Raw genomic sequence first — 22,894 nt, 5'->3', positions numbered from 1 at the left:
TACGAGAAAACAACCCGGATAAGAGCAATAAAACAAGGACAAACAAAAAAAAAAAAAGCATTTAAATGGGACAGGATTGTAGGACCAGGTCAACTCTGTGCAACTCCAGAACCAGAAATATCTGTAGAGACATACAGGGAGAGAGGACACAGCTGGCATTATGGAAGCAAAGTTAGTAACATGCAAAAGTGCAAATAAATGCATGAAAGCAGTGACAAGAATCACAGAAAACCTGAGTTCTAACATGCGTTAAGACAAACTGTGTGAAAAAGGTAAAATATGCAGGCTACATTAAAAAATACGTAAGAAGCAGAAGAGGGAAAGAGCAAACTGAGTAAGGTATGGTAAAATAAGCCACGAGTGGACATGACTGAAACAGAAGAAGAACTAAAAGCATAGGGAAAACTATTTAGTTTCGATCTTGTATTTTCCATTGGTGGGACAAACTTTAATGGGAAATGGCTCCAGTAGCAGCATGGACAACTGAACCACCTAAAATGGGTGCAGTAGTCTATTACATATATTTTAGGAACCATCCATTATCTCATTGCTTAATTCTCATGAGGGTTGCGAGGAGTTGCAGACTATCCCAGCTGACTTATGGTGAAAGCAGGGGACATTTTGGGCAGATCGCCAGTCTATAACAGGGATGCATATGAAGAGTTCATTTGCAAAAACAGATAACTCCGTTTTGATAAATTGTCAGAAAACCTTATATTTTATTGTTTACTTGAGATAATATCAATCAAACTGAAGATTTGACTCAATAGAAAAATACATGACAAAATATAGAATAAATAAATTATTAGTGTTATTATTATTATTATCTAAAGTAAACAATAAAAAATGAGTTTTCTAAAAATGTATAAAACGGAGTTACCTGTTTTTGCAAATGAACTCTTAATATACAGTAGAGACAAACACGCACACTCACATTCACACCTACGGACAATTTAGAATTAGCAATTAACCGCAGCATATTTTTGAACTGTGCAAAGAACCCGAAGAAGCCAGAGAAGATCCCAGGCCCAGTCCAGGACACAAACTGAGGACCTTCTAGTTGTGAGGGGACGGTGCTAACCACCAAAGCAGCCCTTTCAGGAGCCAAAAAAAATAACTAAAGTTACTGTAAAAATAAAGAAACGAAATGAATAAATCTATATAAAGTTTGGAATAATATTCTTAGCTGTCAATATCAGGTCACTGTGTGACAACAATGCTGCGTGAACAGTTGCGCAAAAACTTTTTGTTTACTTCACGCCCTCAATTTTTATAATAGCCTGCTGTTGACAGTTATTCTTGTTTCTGGCTTCAAAAAAGCATCAGAAATACAGAAAAATAGTACACCACAGCTAGAATGTGGCTGTACTTTACAGTAATTTATTACAGTAACCAGGCAGACAGTGGAAAATTTACAAAACAGCTGATTCAGATTTATTTTTGCCCGTTTTTTGCTGTACAAATTGAACTTAAGGAAGTCGGATTGCTGCCAAAAGTACCAGTATAACTTGTTTTGCAAGAGACAATAATCTTGCGCAGATTAAACATAGCACCCAATAAACATGCAGGTGGGTGTGCAATAAACAGAATCCTTGTGACAGTCACAAGTGAAAGTTTTGGTCATTCATGAAGTGGCTCTAGAATGCGCCTAAATTTCCATGTTATTCTATATTTATAGCTGTGTTCTCATGGTCTTACTGTTGTGACACAATCTGTGGTATGCTATCATAGCTTTCAGACAAGCCCCGTCCTGAGAGATCACCGAAAAAACAGAACATGCACGCCATCATGTTTTGCAGACTCACGAAAGCCAGCATTTCCTTGAAAATGGGTTTATATGATATGATTTCCCACAGGTTCCTCACAACTTGAGGGAAAAACTGTAAATCTGCAAAACTCTCTAATTTGGTGAGTTCTCCCACCAAAGCTACTTAGATCATATCAGGTATGTCATTGCTGTAAAGTATTCACATGCATCTGTATGAACATGTCTCTGCAGGCTCACTGTGGAAAAACACAGCCTGCTCCATCTTAAGCAATCCACACACACAGTCCTGAGAGTAAAAAATATGTCCAGCCACTGATCCGCGTGATGCATTTCAGCAACATAGTGCAAAGAAAGAGTGTTATTAGTCTTACATGTTTAGAACAGAACTGAGTAACAGTATGCTAAACAGGATGCTAAATTTAGACACTGAGATTTGACTCTCAAATGCAAACCACATTTTATTTTGGAATTCAGGAATGTTCTACACCTGCAGTTGATCCACTCCCCTTTTCCTACAGGCTTAGACCTGTTCCTTGAATGAGTAGGATTCATTTTAAAGTTCAGAAATGAAGTCATGTATCTCAAAGGCGACCAGGCCAGAGTGGTATGAGTCTTTTATTACTGCAAAGGTAAACTATGATGGACTTTGATTTAGGATCTTATCTTGTATGCCAGAAATATCAAGTGATAAGAGCTTGTCTGTAAATATTTAGTGCTGACAAGAGGCTCACCTTTAGTTGTATTTGTAAAACATGAACAAAGTGTCTACCAATCAAACCTAGTATCGTTTGCTACTATGTTTAACAATCTTTTTTCCACTTTTTCTCCAGAATTTAATTTCTTTATCTTGCATCCCAGTGTGCTCAGCGGCGTGGTGGTTAGTACTTTCTGCCTTGCAGCAAGAAGATCCCTGGTTCAAGTCCCGGGGTGGGCCTGGGATCTTTCTGCATGGAGTTTGCATGTTCTCCCTGAACATGCGTGGGTTTTCTCCGGGCACTCCGGCTTCCTCCCACAGTCCAAAAACATGCTGAGGTTAATTGATTACTCTAAATTGCCCGTAGGTGTGAATGTGAGTGTGATTGTTTGTCTGTATGTGTAGCCCTGTGACAGACTGGCGACCTGTCCTGGGTGTCCCCTGCCTTTGCCTGAGTCAGCTGGGATAGGCTCCAACACCCCCTGCGACCCTAGTGAGGATAAAGCGGTATATAGAGAATGGATTGATGGATGCATGCCAGTGTGCTGCAAGATCATGAATTTGTTCCCAAGCACTATATTTGTAAAGAATAATTATCAGTTCTCCCTTCAGCTTTTTTTTTAAATAGAAAAGCTGTAACTTCAATAAATGACTTTCAGTAAAATGTTACACTCTTCTCCAAGTTTTTGTCGTTTTTTTTTTTGTTTGTTTCTTTGCAATTTCACATTTACAGCCAAAGACTGAAAGTGTATATTACCAATTAATGGAATTTGAGAGCAGTACAAATAAAAATCTCTATGATCAACCTATATGCCTAAACTCCCCAAACTTTCCTTTTTGTCGACTAAAGTAGCAATTTTACGTCTGAGTAAAGATCAGTGCATGAAAATGAGAGACTGTTTCAATAAATAACCTTCAAAATATAACTCCGTTTCAAATGCAACTATTTCTCTTTACCACCCGTGTTCAACAATTATTAGTCCCTCTTAGTGAAAATTTTGCCCTGATAAAATGTTCTCAAACATTCATCCATCCATAATCTATACACCGCTTAATCCTCATAAGGGTCAGCTGACTTTGGACAAATGCAGGAGATACCCTGGGCAGGTTGCCAGTCAGTTGCATGGCTACACATAGAGACAAACAATCACACTCACATTCACACCTACAGACAATTTAGAATCACCAGTTAACCTCAGAATGTTTCTGGACTGTGGGAGGAAGCTAGAGTACCCAGAGAAAACCCACGCATGCACTGGGAAAACATTCAAACTCTGTGCAGAAACATCCCAGGACACAATGTGAACTGGGGATGTTCGCTGCTAAATGTATTGTGTTTATAATGGTTAAGATAATTTTTTCCAAATAAGCACAAATGCAGCTCAAGCAAAACATTTTTGACACATCGATTTTTATTAAAACAAAAATATCATCTTTTGTGTTATTTTCAATAACATTTTCTCAATGGCACCATTTACAGGCATACGTATGGTATTGTTAACAATGCAGTATCTTTGATGGATTTCCATTAGTGAAATTACCTATGATATTTTTCCCATGCTGTTAAAACCTGCACCCTGTGCAATCTTTTGCTTCCTCTGTTCAACCTGTTCTAAACGCCATGGTAAAAGCACAGTAAAATGCACCCATTGCATTAATTTACTTGAGATTACAAACAGATCTTTGCCCGTAGTGTCAACCCAAACACCATTTGTGATAAAACATGGCAGCACAGGAAACAGAGGAAGAGGTGGAGATGATGGATAGGACTCCTAGCTGGAAGACGAGCAGGAAACGGGGCAGGACTGAAGGAAAGGAATCATGGCCGGTGGATTTCATTTGGCTTCTTGCATGGCTTTCTTCTCTTCTTCAATTTCTGTTTGGAGACAAGAGAGACAGAGGTTAGGTGATCTTTATCATACAGGTGAAGGTTATCATCCTGTATCCACCTGTTTTAGAGCACAGTCTAATACGTCAGTGTCAAAAATTTAAAATGTTGGTTTGATTTATGCAGCATCTGGTAAGAGCAATGCTTTGACTCATGAGTTTGATTCAAGTTAATAATCTGCCATAACCTCCAGTCAATGGTCAAATGTGTCTCTTGGGTTTTTAAAATTATCAGGTGTGTACAGACTTTGAGTATATTATATTTAAAGTAGTGCAATAGCAATTTAAGGTGATTTTTTTTTTTTTACAAATATGGGAAACATACATTAAAAATAAACCCTCAAAATCAAAGCTACAAACACAGAAGGTTTTGTGTCTATTATGGAACAAGTTTCACACGAACTGAATCCGTCATATCCCAAAGAGCAGCTTCTTAATTAGCTAAATGCCTGCCCTTCATTTTGACACTTTCTGCTTTAAATCTATAGTTCAACCCAGTAACCCTGATAACATCACTTTGACATAAGAGTTATTCTCACAGATTCATCTCTATTGAGAGCCACAGGGGACAAACACTGACCAGCCAAAACATTAAAGTGACCGCCCTAATATTGTGTAGGTTCATCTTCTACAGCCAAAACGCCTCTGATACATCAAGGCGCAGACAGAGACCTCTGGGGGGTTACCAGGTGTTTTGCACCAGGATTATTTCAGTGGATTCCTGCAGGGTGGGGCCTCTGTGGATCATGCTTGTACTGAAATCTGTTCATGCGTTTGACTCTTTTTTGTGATCCCCAGGGCTGCTCCTGATAAGATTTCGCAGTACAGTGGGAGCACATTGTTGACAAGAGGAGCATGCTTGGTCTGCATCAATGTGTAAGTAGGTGTCAAAGTAATATCTACATTAACACTGAACATTGCATTCACTCGTCAGTGGTTTTAATGCTGTGTCCGAAGGCATATTCATGTATTGACTTCACGTGTAAAATTAAAGTCCCTTTAATGTAATACCTGACTATCTGTGCCTCCCCTCTCATATGCTAGTCAGGGCTGTATTCAAATTAAGAAAGTGCAGGAGTCAGACAGCAGGGAGCCTCTCAGCCTCTGGAGGGAAAGGATGAGCATACTGACACACTTTAAGTCTCCTCCTTCTCCTGCTTTCTGTCAGGAAGGGTGTTTTTTATTATACAGTTTATCATCTGGGACTCTAGCAAGCGATTACGATTTAGGATTTTTTTTCCCTGAAGTGCTAGATAGCTGGCAGCCCTATCTGATTCACGTAGCCGCATAATAAACGTGTCTTGTAACAAAGCAGCCACTGTTTTATGAGTTTTTTTAATAACCCGTTGTTACTAAGAAGGATAGGTTCTCAGGTTGCTGGGTGTGTACGTCAAGTTAATCAGTGTTGCAATGTTTGCAGTTGCCCTTCATAACGACAGACAGGGAGGAGCTAAGTCCTGCAGAACAAGAAACCAAGGAAAAGGTGAAATGTGTAACGGTCAGATGAGACAAAACTTCTGTTAACTCTGCGCTTATTTTTGTCACAAGCACCTACCCTCCTTGGTTGGCATATGGGTTCTCTCTTCCGTGTTCGTCTTCTTCAGCTTTTTCTTGTCAAATTTCGTCACTTCTTGTTTGACTGGATTGTCGTTCATTTTGGATGGATGAGTCCTAATGGAGCGGAGTAGGAGACACAGAACAAATACATTTTTGCAATGTTAAAAGAATGCATCAGCAAGCACAAACACACAATCTGGATGACATGGTAAGATGCTATCTGCACTGCATGCCCGTACAGGTGTTCTACGTAAGCCACACCTCATTTAAAAAAAAGAGAAAGGAGACAGTACTGGGCTGAACTCTGGAGTTATGCAAGTCAGTCACAAGAAATAACATGAACAAACAGCTCTGGTGTGGTGTCAAGTTACACTGCACTGTTATTTACTACCATTCAAATCCACAAGGGAGAACTGAGAAGGAAACACGCTGTACTAAAGTATGATTTGCAAATAGGTGCGGTCATTAAGGATATTAGGAAAATAATACACACTGGAGTTATAAAGAAGTAAACAGCACCAGAATGTGAACCTGTGTGGGGAAAATAACAGTTTGCGGGAAAAGTTTTTCAAGAAGACTATTTTTTTAGGAAAATTCAGTGTGAAGCTTGTCACTGAGGGAGTGCCTGGTATAACATCATCTCACCCACCTCCCACACCTACAGATTGCAGCTTTTCAAAGCTCTGCACAGCATGACTGAGTGCACTTTAAACACCTAATATCATACCAAGCGTGTGACATTGGGGAATACACATCACATGGCCTCTGGACGACACATAAGAATAAAAAAGCAACGTTAAGTAGCCTAATAATGAAATCCCACATGCAGCGCAGAGGAATGCAGCACTGCCAAGTAGGCTATCAACACACACCCTGCAGCAAGACAGGGTAATTCCACCAAACTGTATTGATATGGATTTATGGAGTATAGCAAAAAAAAAAAAGAAAAGAAAAAGACGTTGCATAACACCTATAAGCCTCTGATACACAGTCTATAAATAATCCCTTAGGAATTAATCACATCTACATGTCATTGAGTTGTTTTAATTTAATGTCCTTTTAAATGCGAATGAAAACAGAGACATATCAGAATAGTTTACCTGGTGCAGGAGAGAGCAGTGAAACAGTCCTTTGCAGGTAAGATGCGTCTGTGTAATCCGTGCAAAGCCAACGGTTTAAATAGAGTCAACACGCCCTTCTGCACGCCAACATGAACACCGATGCTCCGGGCTCTGATTGGCTCCCAAAGCTCGAAAGAAGAATTTTAATTGGACGCGCTTCTCACCGCCGCCCTCCCTCCTGTAGAGTCAAAGAAAGCTGTTCGTCGGGCCAAAGGTCTGGACGTGCAGTGTTGCAATCACCTGAGTCATATACTCCTCCAGCTACCTGCATGTAATGAATGAAGAGCCGCTGTGCTGCTCATCAGACTCAGAGCTGTCTAACTGGGATGAGTTCATGTGTTTATTTGTTAGCACAGCACCATCTAGTGGCCTTCTTGTGACAAAACAGTTTTTTTGAAAATCCATTACACGTGTGTGTAGAAAATCCTGCCAATGCCTTGATGATCAAGTTATTTTTTTAATGCAAAAGAAGGAAATAAATCTGTGTTCTGCAATGATTAAGTTGTGTTATCCCTTGTAGAGCGAATTTACTTTTACCCTACAGTCAAATACACAGAACAAAAATATCAATGCAGCTTGTGATTTTATCTGTTCTATTTAACATACAGGAATAAGTATTTGTTGTCCCAACACATGATATCTGCACAACAAAATGAAACAACCATTTATGCACAATATTGGAAATGATAATGGGTGATTCCAGAGTAGGGTCATGGACCAGAGATTACAAGCCAGTAACAAGTCGTAGCAGCTTCAGTGGAAATCAACTGGACTTCTCTTGTAGGTCCTTGAAGACGTTTCACCTTCATCCAAGAGTCTTCTTCAGTTCTGACTGACTAATGGGGAGTTCCAGATTATATAGTCACTCCATGTCACGTGGCTAATGACCCATTAATGACCAGGATTCACATGTCTCCAAGTGTGAATTGATGTGAAACCAGAAGGTCCACCACAAACAATAGCAATCATGGTGATGGGGCTGTCAGTTTACACAACAGGGGATGTGAATCTGGGCTTGATGGTTTGCAATTTCACCTTGCAGCTAGAAGATCCCCGGTTCACATCTTGGCCTTCCCAGATCTTTCTGCATGGAGTTTGTATGTTCTCCCTGTGCGTGTGCGGGTTTTCTCCTCCCACAATCCAGAAACTTCAAATTGTCCCATAGGTGTGAATGTGAATGTACTTGTTTGTCTGTATGTGTGATAGATTGCTGACCTGCCTTCACCCTTTGTCAGATGGGATAGGCTCCAGCACCCCAAGACCCTAATGATGATTAAGAGGTGAACAGATAATGGATGGATGGAATGTGAATCTGCCAAGTCAGGAGTGACACAGGATATTAACGATGGCAAAATTTTCTGGGAAGAGACCTCATCACTGCGTTATAAATGTGACAAGTCACACATCTGCAACACATGGAGTTGATGAGATTTTCATTGCTGACTTGTAGCATGTTGTCCCACTACTCCTTAAAGCAGGGTCTCAACTCAATTTACCTGGGGGGGGGGGGGGGGGGGGAGGGGGGGGGGGGGGGGGGGGGGCCGCTGGAGACAGAGGCTGGGTGAGGCTGGGCCGCATCAAGTTTTCCACAAGAAAAGCTCTGATAAAAACATTCCAATGTTCTCAAATATCTTTATTTTTAACACAAAATAAGATGAAAAAATAAATAAACGAATTAAGAATTAATAAGAAAATAAATCAATCAGTAATAAGTAAATAAAATAATAATAATAATAATACAGCAGATATAGACGACTGAAGAAACCACATATAGTTGCTGACTAGAGAAATCTAATTATTTTTATTCAGATTCAAATGTCTGTATTAACAGTTCTTTAACCTTTAACTTTCTGAACATGAATGGAACATTGACAATGAACTGTTCTGAACATGCTTCTCTTGCCTACTTCTTGCTGCTAGAGACCTGGCAGCGCTTCTTCTCGCATAGCCGAGCCACATTTGGCTTGAGGGAGGAAGCAGTTAAGACCCTCAGTAGGGCTTGAAGATGCTCATCAGTAAGTCTGGACCTGTACTTGGACTTAGTAGTTCAAGGTGGAGAAGAGCTTTTCGCACAAGTATGTGCTCCAAAAAGGCACATGGTCCTCTTGAACATTCGGGAAAGCTCAGGGAAGCTGAGGGTCAATTCTCTCAAAAATTGTCCAAGCTTGTCTGTTTTTCCACTCACCTCCCTGAACTTGGCTTTGAGTTCAGAATTGCACTGCAGGTCAATGAGCTCCATCTGAAGCACAGGAGGGGCATCTTGCACATCAAAGGAGAATGGGTCAGCAAAAATTTGAAATGTGGCTCTGTGCGTCTTGAAGCCTGCAAATCTGTGATCAAATTCCTCCTGTAGCTTCAAAATGACCTCAACATACTTCTCACCACTGAATGGTGTGCCTGCATCCACGAGTGCCTTGCATGCTGGGAAATGCCAAAGGTTTGTCTGCGAGAGCTGGGCTTTCCATAACACAAGTTTTGTGGAGAATGCTCTCACGTTGTCATAGGCAGCACTGACAAGTTGCCCCTGGCCTTGTAACTTCTTGTTCAGTACATTAAGCTCATGTGTGATATCAACAAGAAAAGCTAAGTCCATAAGCCATTTGGGATCACTTAGCACAGGAACAGCCACCCCATCCTTCTCCATGAAGGCTTTCACTTCTGCTCTCAACTCAAAAAATCTCTTCAATGGATTTCCCCTGCTGAGCCAACGTACATCGGTGAAGTAGAGCACATCCCCATATTCTGACTCCATTTCCTCTAAAAAAGCACGGAACCTTCTGTGCTTTAAGCCCCTGGATCTGATTTGGTTGATGCAGGGGGTTGATGCAACGACAGACATCACATTGTCAAACTTCAGGCATCTGCTGCAAAGGGCCTGCTGATGGATAATGCAGTGCAGAGCTATGGCCTCCTCCACACCCTCCTCTTCCATTTTTTTTGGAACAAGTGCCACCAGTCCATTTTTCCTCCCTGTCATTGATGGGGCTCCATCGGTTGTTATTCCAACAATGCACTGCTTTCAAATAAATTTTGCAGTTGTACACGTCACAACTGAACAGATTTTGTTTTCAAGTGTAATACATAACAAAAAGTGTAACCAAAGTAAATAAATTATGATAATTTCACCAAAGTGCATAAAATGCCAGAAAAATGTAAACAGAAAATGGGACCGTTGCCTAATAACACTAAAAACTAGTGGTGTGCGATACTGCAAGATTTGATATTGATCCGATACCAAGTAAATACAGGGCCCTGCGCATTGTAAGTTCATGGCACCCATCTGGTCCCACCTGGTTGCTTAACAAGAGATATTTACCGACGTTCCCTGAACGCCTCACAGCGCAGACTATGGTACATGCTGTTCAGTGGCTGAGTGATCAGACCACCGTGAGAGCAAAATGTACTTAAATTTACTTATTTAAAAGAGTCAGATGAAGTGTCCTCATTTCAGATAGTCCAATATGACAGCGATTGATTTTGTCCATATGTTGTTTTCTGTGAGCCGAGAAAACAGCACACGTCAGTGCGCTACGTCTTTTAAAAGGGGAGCGCATTTTTACATTTTAAAGGCCGCGGTCAGTCTGATCCGTCACGGCCGCTGCAGGTGATCTGTATGAATGAGATGAGTTGCAGAACGTGACCGCGCTCCGCGGATCGCCGTGAGCGCCGGCGCGTTCCCCCCTCTACTGCCGCCCCTCCGGGAGCCTGTCTCCCCCCTCCCTCTCCGGTTGTGAGTTTCTGGCCAGTGTTGGCATTATAGTAACTTGGTATTCATTCTGTGAATAAAACTGTCTGTCCCGCTCAGCAGCAACGTAAGCTAATGTCGCGAGGTCGCAACAAGCCTGGCCGATGTCCCGCCCTCAAGAGCCATATACCCCACTGTGATTGGTAGATTCGTTCAGCTCCGCGCACAACACTGAAAAGTGTCATTCACATCAAACTTGCGGGCCGCACTAACATTAATGTTTCATATTAAGACGGGGGCCGCAAACTATCGTCCCGCGGGCCGCAGTTGGCCCGCGGGCCGCGAGTTTGACACCCCTGCCTTAAAGGGACATTTTGGTGGACAGGATCACATTGTTGGACAGGTCCATCCAGATCATCATGTGGCACATTCACAGCATCCATCATACCAAAAGCCCATGCTGATCTTTCTGTTGTTTCCTGTGGCAACATGTCATTTGAATAAAGCTGCATTTCATGGTACCCTCTTAACTCACTGGTTAAATGGGCTGGTTTTACTGGTATCTTATAATTGTCCTATAAAGCACACCTTACTAGAGTCTGGATTAGCTCAGTGGTCAAGACATCTTCCAACAGTAGCAGTCGAAATGAGATTAAACTTTTTCTCTAAGTCAGAAAGGAACACCACCTGCATGCTGTGTTTATTTTATTTTTCAGAGTAGATACATGTTACTGATTTACAGTGTAAGGGAGCTTATTTATTCCATTCAGTGAACCCACTCAATAGGATGAAAGTGTTCACATTGTTGAACAGTAATTTAGTTACTGAGGCATCTGACCTTCCTGTGTTTGTACATCTGTACAGGTATGGCAAGAACCTGAAAACTCGACACAGGAAGACCCTACATAGCCTTCATAGTCTTGTCCAGAAAATTCTTTCAGTGAGGCAACAGTACAGAGGCTATCTATTTTTTATTTTTATTTTCAATTCAACTGTGAAATCTATATTGTGGCCAGGTGGCTTTTACAAAGTTGCATTAAATTTCCAACTATATCACTTTGACACCTGGAAAGAAGAAAGAGGCTCATCTAGCACAAAAGGAAGTGACCTGCATATAAACAACATGTAGGTTTATATATTTTTAATGGTAACTGGTAGATTTTTAAAAAAATTACAACTAAAAATAAAAAGGCAGCTTCAAGATAAAAAAAAAATGTTGAATTGCCTTTAGTACAAACATTTTCAGAACAATAATTAAATTTAACCTCCAAAAATTACAAAAACAGATAATTTCAAAAAACAGCAGTAGATATCCTATAATAAAACAAACTATTAACTTACATCATAAATTACAAGTCAATATCCCAGGGAAACAAACCATCCTATTAAATAGTCTACCTGAGAATGATACTGTATGATCTCAAAGAGCATTATAGAAGCACAGAGACCTCTAACACAACAATCGCAAAGCATTACTAAAGGTAATGGTAAGATATCATTTAAAACTGAAAACACTTCACAGCCTATTAGGTAAGCTAACACCTTGAACACGTTACTTCAAGCGGGCTTGAGTTGTTCAAGGTGTTAAACTAAAAACAAACACAAGTGTAAGTGCACTTTGGCTGGTATCGTTAACTTGTTTAACCTGAAAACTGCAAATGAAGACGAATATCCAGTCAGACAGGCAGCATTGAGTTCATCAGGAGTGCAAAGGTAACCTGCTACAGTATCATACATTCAATTAAATTACGTCTTTGTGAATATACAAACAACATCCAGCTCCTTCATGCAGAAAAAAAGGAACTCCAGTCTATCAGTTTTCCATGATGTTGAGGGACTAGTGAAAAGCACATCATCAAAAATCAAGGTATCAGTCGTTAAGATATGCTGACTTTTAGCCCTTTATGTGGAAGAAGCTCAAATTGATTTTTCCCATATTGCAACTCATTCTTTGCAGACTCTTCATGCCTGGTAAGTATCCAGACCCTTCAAAATCTATGCTTTCAATCTGTAACACAGGCTTTCTGTTTTAAAGTTGTAGCCTCCAAACCAAAACTGAGATTATCTCTACTTTCTCGTGTTTTGGAAAACTAATTTAAGTTTCTGGCTATGCAAGTTCCATGTCCCAGGTTCAAGTCAGAATGCTGACTTTTGTGGCCTATCATTGCTTATCCTTTTCTTTGCTCATTTATACTGTGCTAAGAAAAATGAAAACACCCCAAAAGTTACCATGAAACGAGAACACAACTGTATCAGAGGCTGTGTCATACCTCTCATGATGAGTAAATGACTGTAATGAGTAAAGATGATGAAGTTTCCTTATAAGACAAAAGGCACCTGTTATTCTCCAGCCACATATTTATATTTCTAAAAAAGAAAGGAAAAAAAAACTTTGGCTCATGACAAATAGTTGCCTTCACTTCAGAGACCAGGCTTCAAGTCTCGGCAGTTGTGCTGAAACTGGCAGTCTGTCGGTCTGAACCAGGTGATGAATCATGATCTTCTGGCTCCAGTGATTCTGACTGATAGATGTTGTTTCCCCGAAGGCAGTTTGCTGTGACACACTGGAAAACTCATCTGTAAATAATACATTGAATAACGGAATAACATCTGAATTCCATTTAGCTGCTGTGGTTTCAGAATACTAGAATTTCTTGTTCTGGCTCACTGTGACACTGGAATGACTTACTGGCACACTTGAATTGACTAGATTGACTACATTGTTGATGCAATCAGTTTTGTTTCTTGGAAAGAGTAACATGGAAGATTAACTAGGAATACGAAACTGCTGATTATTGACAATTACATATTCAGCTTGTCAAAAGCCTATATAATCCAGTTACAGCCATTTTCTGGATGTAACATAACGAACAATGATGAACAGCGTCTCCTCAGCCTGATCGTTTCTCCTGCCTGTCATAAATAGCAGTGGTGATTCCCCATGTGATGCACGATCTCAGAATAACCAGGGAGCCTCCTCGGTACAGGAGAGCCAAGCTCTTGTGGCGAGATTCCCACAGCAACCTCCAACAAGCCACGACCCCTTTCACCTCCCCGCCAACCTGCGCCTGCATGTTTGCCACCAGCACAGACAGCGGGTACAGAGTCAGGCTAATGGCCATGGAGGTCAGCGTTCCTGAGATGAAAGAGGAGGCCTCTGGAGAGAGGCCCTGCTCTGCCACGACACCATACACAGGCCCCTTCAGGCCAAAGTAGAGGGAGCTGCCGAGGGCGTTGCGGGCTGCGATGGGCAGGAAGGCTCTGTAGAACCCTGAGGCCATCCTCTGTGCCCTTAGCTTCACAAGAACACTCTTCAGGGAGGGGAGCTGACGGTCATTCTGGCCGTTCTGCAACACATTCTGAACACGCTCAAAGGGGGTAAACACCACAGCTTCGACCACACCTGCACCAAACCCAGCCACAGCAGGCAGAGCAGAGGTGGAGATGACTTTCTGGGAGGACAGCTGGTGAAGAAGGGTGTCCTGGAGACCAAAAAGCAGCGTCCCATTCAGTGTCCTCATCACTAATGGTGGAGCCACGCCTCTGTAGAGCTTCACAGGTCCCTCTTTGCAGAGTTGTCCCACCGCCTGGTGAACTGCGGTGTTGTGGATTTGTTGACGAAAGACAGTCTTATAGACAGGGAAGACGATGAGAGTGGGAAGAGTCGATAGCAAGCTGGAGGTTCCTCCATGCAAGTAGCTCTGGAAACGAACAACTGGGTCCCCTGGGCCCTCCACATCTTCTTTACGCTCAGGATTTACTGCCATCCTTGAGCTTTGAAAATGAAACCACATATCAGTCAGACTGACACTGACCCAAAGACACTTAAACTGCAAATGCAGACATGGACCAAAGATCACAAAGTGGAAAAACTACAGTGAAAAAAAAACTAATTAACGTACAGTATCTGGTCATAAACATCTACTCACCCAGTCAGCTGTCACCAGGCAGCAAAAGCAGAAAATGAGTAGTGACTAAGCTACTTATATCCCAGCGTTCAAGTTGAAGGCAGCACAAACGTCTGTTTGTTTCTCACTAGTGCTCATTTAGAGGACTAATTCCTGACTGTTCATGCAGTTCCAATGTTCGCTTCAACAATGAGCGGTGTGAAGCGGCATTAAAGATAGTATGATGCTCTGAGCGTTAATCTGCAGTTAGCCCCGCCTCTTGGAGAATAACTATTGGTCAAGACAGGCTACGTCACATTGTCGCGGATTCGCTGGATCAACTATCCATCAAAGTATATTTAGAAAAAGGGTTTGTTCTATGTGACAAGCGGTTCATAGTCAACTGAATGTTACGAACAATGACAAGCTGGACTATTTTTACTTATCTTTACAAGAGCATAGAGGCACTTCGCAAAAGTCTTAATAACTGAATACGTAAAATGGAAACTTAGTGTAACTTCCGGTATAATGCAGCTTCTCAGCAATGCAAGGAATTAAAAGCTGGCGCTTGTAAACAAACAATCCTTTTTTGGGTATCATTTTAATCGCTTTCATTTACTGGCCACTATAGTAAGTATAAAAATGTTGAATTTAATTATTGATATTAAATGTAAATTTCTCTAGGTTCACTAAAAAAAAAATATTTATCTCTAGCGCTCTGTCAGAAAACAAAAACCTCACTGGGACTACAAATGGAACTTTAGCTTCTAGCTTTGTGCAGTGCAACTATTGTATTAAGCATTGTCCATGTTAAATAAATACAGCTTTGGAAACTATTTTTATACAGTGCTATTTAAAAAAAAAAAAAAAAACAAAACACCCAAAAAACAAAGTCTGACCAACAGACCTTTAACACTAATAACTGTGTTTGAATTTGGTCATAGTGGTTAAATAATTATAGCAGCTTTCAAATGACATCAAAAAGACATAATTCATGCATGCAATAAATTGTTTAAAAATGCAACATACCAAAGCTGTAAAAATGTCAAAATTTCCTCTAAATTCTTTAAATATTTTTGTGTTGCTATTGTGCATAAGCTGCATATGTAATTACCCCCAAGCTAAATTATCTTGCAACAATCCCTGAAAAGTTTAAAAGGTGTTTTAAAAATACAGATACAGTGAGAGCTTTTGCTAACTGGCTTGGAATCAGCAAAACAGCTGCTCATTGCAACCACGGAAGAAAACGCAGTATGGCTCCACCAAGAACCGCGTAAGAAAAGGCAGGAACTGGTGGTCCCAGTAGTTTTACAGCCATTTCCAAGGCCATATAATAATAAAAAATATCTAAAATATGTTGTACAATATTTTGCCTATAGGCACTTATAAACCCAACTGTAAACCTCACTAGAAACCAGACAACACAGTTTAATGTTTAAGATGTAACAGATATTTTATTAAGAATGCATCCTCAAATAACTGGTGCATTCACCCTACTGAAAAAGTAAACACAAAGGTTTGGATTATGCACAATAATGACAAATCCTTCTGCCAGACATACAAAAAACAAAAAAGACAAACAGGAAAACAGCAATGAAACAGCAGGTGAACATTTCTGAAGGAAGCTCCAGCCTGCAGAGAACCCAAGCTAAAAACCCACAGCTTTTCTAAAGATAGATCTCCATCACAGACCCTCAAAGGGTTAATCTCAGACACTGGGCAAACCCCACTCAATGAGGGCACCTCAAGAGTTGAAAGAACATCCCAAAATATTGTTTACTGCCTGCTAAGACACATGAACATTCATCATCCAGTGAAAAAAAATGAACAGCAAAATAAGGGAGGGAGGGAGGGAGGGAAAGAGGATGAGACTGAAGGAAAATGTCATTTTGTTTCAGACTTTTGAGGCACTCTTGGTTGAGTGGAGCTTCACTGGCACTGTAAACTATTTCCACACACATTCATTTCATCAGCTTTTGTCTTTCACACAGCAGAGGAAATAAGAACAATATGATAAAACTACACTCGTTCATTGTAACAAAAAGCACTGTACAGCTTTAAATGCCAGATGCTTCTCCTGACCACTGGGACCTGCCAGGGATATATTCATATAAGCTCTTTGACAACAGATTGACACGACTCCTGGAGAGGTAAAATGGGTCAGGAGAAACTATCTAAAATGTTTTGAAAGAAGAACAAAGTTCACAGTGGATAAATACTTATTTATCCATATAAAATAAATACGCCAGCCTAAATCTGTAAGCCTGCAATTGCTTTGGTGCCCCGGACATGAAGGGTCACCGCTCAACAGGGAAGGGACTCGAGTGAGGAGGGGTCAGCATTAGTAACAGACATGAGAGTTCTTTTTTTAATAGTTAATTAGCAGAACATCTTTGTTAATGGTTGTGTTTGGGATGGGGGAATTCCCTCTTCTTTTATTGGTGTTAATAGCACACGGTTGATGGTGAACACCATTCGTTACAAGGGAACATGGCTGAACAGGTACGACACAGACTCGCCGTTGTGAGTTCTACGAATGGCCTCTGCAAGGATCATGGAGATGTCAATAACCTGGAGGCAGAGAAGTACACTTTGAAAAGCAGAAAAAACACTATTTGCGGGTCACTTATTAAGTCAAACTATCAGCTTCCTGAATAAATACATAACTCAACTGAGGATGGTTACCTTCATTTGGACATACAGACACATTTTGTGTAATTATTCTGTATTTTCCACTGATCATATAAGCCTCTCACCTGTATTTTGGGACAATGCTTCATCTTTTCCTCCTGAGGGATTGTATTGGTGACCACCACAGCTTCAAAACAGGCATTGTTGATGCGTGAGATAGCTGGCCCAGAAAAGATGCCGTGGGTCAAGATGGCATACACCTTAGTGGCACCAGCAGAAAATAAGTCTAAGGTAGAGAAACAGTACAGTCCATTAGAACTCTCACCATGACCAATATCCTGTAACAGATGTCTCTAAATGGAATTCAGTAATGGTTTCGTTCTTTGTTGGTTAAACCCCAGCAGACAATTTGCTTGCATCTTTTCCTATGATGTACACTACTGTTCAAAAGTTTGGGGTCACTAAGACAATTTCATGTTTTCCTTGAAAACACACTTTTATTCATGTGCTAACATAATTGCACAAGGGTTTCTAATCATCAATTAGCCTTCAACACCATTAGCTAACACAATGTAGCATTAGAACACAGGAGTGATGGTTGCTGTTCCTCTGTACCCCTATGGAGATATTCCATTAAAAATCAGCCGTTTCCAGCTAGAATAGTCATAGACATTTCTAAGTGACCCCAAGCTTTTGAACAGTAGTGTAAATGTATTTAGTTCAAGGTGTAAATAAAGGGTTTACTTGTCCGCAGCGTGGCAGATTGTGCCACATGTGTCAGCCATGTCATCAACTAGTATAGCAACCCGATCCGTCACATCTCCCACCAGAACCATGCGGTCCACCTCGTTTGCCTTTTTCCTCTCCTTGTGAATAAGAGCAAAGTCCACATTCAACCTGTCCGCTATTGAGGTGACCCTGCAAAAAGGAAAAAAAATACAAGTTGAAGCTTTTGTGTATGTAATGAAACTATTTGTGCATGGCAAATTAGAGACCTGTCAGAGGTTGGGAGAGTAAACAAAAGGCTAATCTAAAGTAAATTTCAGAGGCGATATGGAGAGGCAACGCTACGCTCAAGGGTAAAACAAATCATGACCGGTGCCCTGGCAGTATACCTTTTGGCTCCTCCTGCATCAGGTGAGACGATGATGCAGTTTTTCCATTCAGGGATGTTCTCTTTGATCCATTTGAGCACAGCCGGCTCTGCATACAAGTTATCAACCGGGATATCAAAGAAACCCTGAAAAAATATAATAAAGACACATGTACTGAGGTGACAGAAGTTGAAGAAATGGGCTCTTATTTCTCTTTGTTGAGACGAGTGTTAACAGAAACCAGTGTAAGTCAAGTGTTTACTGTAGGTTCTCCCAAATCCTCCACAAATTTGGACACTCAGCAAAAGAAGATGATTTATGGCGGGAGAATGGATAAGTCATACTTCTGTTTAGCTCACCTGTATCTGTGAGGCGTGCAAGTCCATAGTGATGATGTGGTCGGCGCCTGAGACTGACAACATGTTGGCCACCAGCTTGGCAGAGATAGGAGCGCGGCTCTGCAACGAAAACAGATCTCTTCAGTCACATGGAAGAAGTGGAGTGGCAAGCATGGCTCGCTTCTAAAATAACACTAAACTGAGAGCTTAGCAATTCAATACAATTATGCCAGTCATATATTACAATAGTCCTCACTATATGTCTTTAACTGTAAGAATAATGCTACATTTATTACCATGTGACATAGTTTTGGATGATGTACAGACTTACTTCTCAATACTGTGGATAATAAGTTCATATTTTGGTATTCAAAAGGGCAAAACATTCCATTCATGCAATATGATTGAAATAAGAATCAAAAAGAATAAATAACAGGCAAATAGCAACAGTGGGAAGAACAAAATCGGAGCTGGTGTTATTTCAGCGAAGCATACAGAACAGGGAAAGGAAAACAACAGAAAACAGAAAGCAAATATGCCTTGTGGAGCGGTTGCTGATGGACATGGCTGCAGGCTTCTTGTCATGATGCTTGATGGCAAATGGCAAGACTAAGTAAGTAGACAGAGGTCCCTCACCCCCACCTTGTCCTTCTTGTCTTGCCGAGCGTACGGAAAGCAGGGGATGACAGCGGTGACCCTGGAGGCTGAGGCAATCTTGCAGGCGTTGATCATGATCAGCAGCTCCATCAAATTGTCATTGATCTCCCCGCAGCCGCTCTGCACGATGTAGACATCTTCCCCACGCACGCTCTCCCCTATCTCCACGCTGCCAGAGGAGGGGAAAAGGTGACAAACAACAGCACTTAGAGCCATGAAGCTAACACAACATGGCAGGCAGGGATGGATGAGAGAGAGAGTAAACAATGGCTTGAGACTATGGGAGGTTACATCTGGATGAGAGTTACAGTGGGGATAAAGAGAAGCCAGAAAACGACAGTTTCAATATGGTATGCTACCATATAGGCTACCAAGGAGGCGTTGTTGCTGCGAAATAACAGACAGTTTGTTGAGTAGTTAGCATGAGTTATGAGCCATGCGTGGACTACAAGTTCCTGGCAACACTGCGCGGCAATTTCACCGTGACACCACGCTTCTCATTAATATATGTCGCTAGGTTACAACAATTTGCGTATTAGCTACCCTTGGTTATAAGCTTAGTTTTACCACAACAGCGAGCCACTCACCATGTTTCTTGGTTGCTAAATTTTTCGTCACAACCTTCCCCAGTTCGAGTCCGAGGCGGTCTGCTATTTTCTGAGACAGGTCCGGATGGGAGCTACCGCTAAATATTTTGATATTCGGCATTTTGTTGCGGTCCAGGGCGGTCGTTCGGTCCGGGCGGCTGCAACGGCTATCGTGTCTGAGGGGAGTCAAAGGTTCCGAGACAACCGTTGGAAATGGATCAACAGTTTGACGAGTGACTGTTACCGAGCTTAAGTGTGTTCCCTACCTATCCACCATTATGTTCCACTCATCACGCGTGCGGCTCTTCCTCCCGGGCGGCGCGCACGCTAACGTCCCACCGTGATGACGCTATTACGGCCAAAGCGTCACGTGTCCGAGCGACGTAACTATGGAACACTTCACTATAACTAGCGAAAAGCACAAATGAGCGCATAAGTGTAGGTGAATACATGGCCTATCGTACAGATAAGCTTAGTTTTTAACCACATATTATCTTTGAGTCTTACCCTTAATTGCCTCATCGATATTATATGACATTTCCTTAATACTGTAATAAAATTCGTATAATATCGTTAAAGAAGTGCCCAATGTTTGTGAACCGTTGACGTCCTCCCTGTTTACCAACTTTAGCATCTTCGCCTACTGCAGCGCCAAGATTTTTGGTGTCCTTTATGATTAATACAAAATAATAACAATGGCCTGTCACCTCTGTAGATGGGCATGTAATATAACTACTATTTCTGTTTGTATTATCTTAAATGCTCCATCTAACTCCCTCGTTTTGGTAGAGACAATTGACTGTTTATAATAATATATTCCAGTTTATGGTAGGGACTCACAACAACACTTTCTTTAGAACCCCAGAGACAACATCCCCACCAAGCAAACGTGCGTCATCAAATTGCTCTCCTCAAGAGGTAAGAATGAACAACACATGTAAAGGAAAGTGTAGCTGGTTTATCAATTTAAGCATTTTTATAGCAGACATTTGGTAATATCAGGAAAAGCACAGGTGTTAATAAAAAAAATTACTAACATGTCACTATCATTTGTAACCTCATTTACACCTGTGTGTTTCCCACAGAGGCATGAGAAAAATGTCTTTTGTGTATATAGTCAGTTATCCATTACAACACATACTGTATGAAGAGATTTGACAGGTGTGTAAATTGCGAGTGTTGTTGATCTCTTAACATCCACTGCAAGCTGAACTTTTCAAATATGATCTTCCTTACTGACAGTTTTGTAACCAACTATATTTTTAATTCATCAATTTTGACAAAGAGTCTCCTATCCAGTTGTTGGCTGTGATCTGCTTTTCAAATTTTTTGCAGTAGCACAAACAACACAGGAAATATGTAAGCCTATGTTAAATGTCAGCAACAAAACACATTTTATTGTCAACAGTTGGTGTTGTGTCAAGTCAAGGAGGTTTGCACTGTTAAGTCAACATCAGTTTTTGCCAGAGGCAGATGAATGAAGCAACCACAGCAGTAAGAACCTGCTTGCAGAAGCAAGAGAGACATTTCATGGTAATGCATCATTCACATGATGTCATTTGTTCACAACCACTCTAATGGACACCATGGCATCACCGAAAGTTTAATGCATGCAATGTCATTTCCAAATTCTCTGAAAGAGTTTATATAATATACTTTATTGCTCTTAAAACATGAGTTAACTTTGTACACAGACAGAAGACCACAGTGACGACAAGATCATTGACAGTAAATAAGACAGGAATGAATAGGTGCACATAAAGAAACAATGGATCAAAGTCATGGTGGGCTCATCGTGTGAATGAAACACAGACTAATCCACACAGTTTGGCAAAGCAACTGAACAATGACAGGCACAGAGAATGTTTATCATAATGTTGAAATGTTTTAGTGCTGATGAGAGAACATTGTCTGACATTTTGTTTATAAAAATAACATGTCCCATGCTTTATGCTCATAATATATTCTTTAAAATATATGTTTTGCTATTAGTCTCTATGTTACATTACTACTATAAATAATTACCATAATGACATGTTTATCTTGTCCTATTTACAAAGTAGTGAAGAGTCTGAATAAATCTTAATGCTATAAGTAATGTTTCAAAATTGTTTCTTACTCTCTCAAATGTTTATCTTATTTACATTTACAGTGTAAAATTATACATTTCCACACTGAATGCCTTTTGCAAAACATTAATATATTGCCATCATACCCTTTCATTTTTGCTGTTTTGTTTTTTTTAAACTTCAGAATAGGAAAATTATCTGTACAAACAGTATCATCACCTTCAATGATCACAGTATCTCGCCCTGACAGTCTGACACGCAAGGGAAAACATGCAGTACAGTGAAGGAGAAAACACTGCATATGGTTATGGAAATGCCACATCAATAGCGGAGGAAAAACTGTTAAAAGAGAGCGCTCGTAAACACCACAAATGTGTGCTGACACCAGCACAACTATAAAGCCTCTGATTAACTTCCAGGAGTAACAAGAGGATGAGACACAAAGAAGATTTCAGACAGGAAATGATGTGTTAGTTTATTAAAATACATAGAAACTACTTTGTGTGTTTGTTATATATTGCTAGATTGCACAATGTGTAACAGCACATAGAAAGCAATTTGTTTATACTGTATCTGTAAACCTGAATAAAAACAAATGAATCTTTTTGAAATGGGTTAGCATTAGCTTTGAGGACGTGAGTTATGAGAAACTAGTGGTGTCGACTCAAGTGAGTTTTTCAGCAGCAGAGAGAATAAAAACACCGAATCAAACATTTGAAAGATACATTTCAACTTCAGAACTAATTTCAGAGGTTGTGCAAAAATCCTAGTGGTAAGCTTACTCACTTGCAAGTGGTTGTCTATATTTAAAATATGATTCACATAGTGAGATGCAGTGAGCTTTGAATTGGTGGTGTAAAATACACTCCTTGCGTTATTAAGTACATTGTGGGTATGCCTTCTCTACAGCCGAGTGAGG

At 40.6% G+C, this 22,894-nt stretch overlaps 3 protein-coding genes across 3 annotated transcripts; all 3 read right to left on the bottom strand.

Annotated features, from left to right (window-relative positions):
- Positions 1–3,854: 3,854 nt before the first annotated feature.
- On the bottom strand, positions 3,855–7,150 carry tmsb1 (thymosin beta 1). Its single transcript, XM_022192142.2, has 3 exons — positions 7,007–7,150; positions 5,905–6,020; positions 3,855–4,338 (listed from the first exon to the last, which is right to left on the bottom strand). The coding sequence occupies exons 2-3, from the start codon at positions 6,002–6,004 to the stop codon at positions 4,298–4,300; spliced, it is 141 nt and encodes a 46-aa protein (XP_022047834.1). The 5' UTR covers positions 6,005–6,020; positions 7,007–7,150; the 3' UTR covers positions 3,855–4,297.
- A 4,254-nt stretch (positions 7,151–11,404) lies between these two features.
- LOC110949857 (solute carrier family 25 member 53) lies at positions 11,405–15,921 on the bottom strand. The gene is made up of 2 exons (XM_022192141.2): positions 14,642–15,921; positions 11,405–14,486 (listed from the first exon to the last, which is right to left on the bottom strand). Exon 2 carries the CDS (start codon positions 14,477–14,479, stop codon positions 13,604–13,606), a length of 876 nt encoding a protein of 291 aa, XP_022047833.1. The 5' UTR covers positions 14,480–14,486; positions 14,642–15,921; the 3' UTR covers positions 11,405–13,603.
- A 112-nt stretch (positions 15,922–16,033) lies between these two features.
- Positions 16,034–20,261, bottom strand: prps1b (phosphoribosyl pyrophosphate synthetase 1B). Its single transcript, XM_051954605.1, is given in 7 exon segments — positions 16,034–17,170; positions 17,356–18,148; positions 18,346–18,470; positions 18,684–18,782; positions 19,305–19,488; positions 19,907–19,931; positions 19,934–20,261. Coding segments are annotated over 6 exon segments (705 nt in total). The 5' UTR covers positions 20,028–20,261; the 3' UTR covers positions 16,034–17,170; positions 17,356–17,970.
- Positions 20,262–22,894: the final 2,633 nt, after the last annotated feature.

This window comes from Acanthochromis polyacanthus, chromosome 10, assembly GCF_021347895.1.
Source record: "Acanthochromis polyacanthus isolate Apoly-LR-REF ecotype Palm Island chromosome 10, KAUST_Apoly_ChrSc, whole genome shotgun sequence".
Taxonomy (NCBI): domain Eukaryota; kingdom Metazoa; phylum Chordata; class Actinopteri; family Pomacentridae; genus Acanthochromis; species Acanthochromis polyacanthus.
This window is presented reverse-complemented; position numbering and strand designations above follow the sequence as displayed.

What these genes read in the sequence shown, in the direction of transcription:
- tmsb1 (XM_022192142.2), bottom strand. Translation starts at nt 6,004, where the DNA reads ATGAACGACAATCCAGTCAAACAAGAAGTGACGAAATTTGACAAGAAA. An exon ending in CCATATGCCAACCAAGGAGG is followed by an intron (nt 4,339 to 5,904) that starts GTAGGTGCTTGT and finishes GTCTCCAAACAG; the next exon opens with AAATTGAAGAAGAGAAGAAA.
- LOC110949857 (XM_022192141.2), bottom strand. Translation starts at nt 14,479, where the DNA reads ATGGCAGTAAATCCTGAGCGTAAAGAAGATGTGGAGGGCCCAGGGGAC.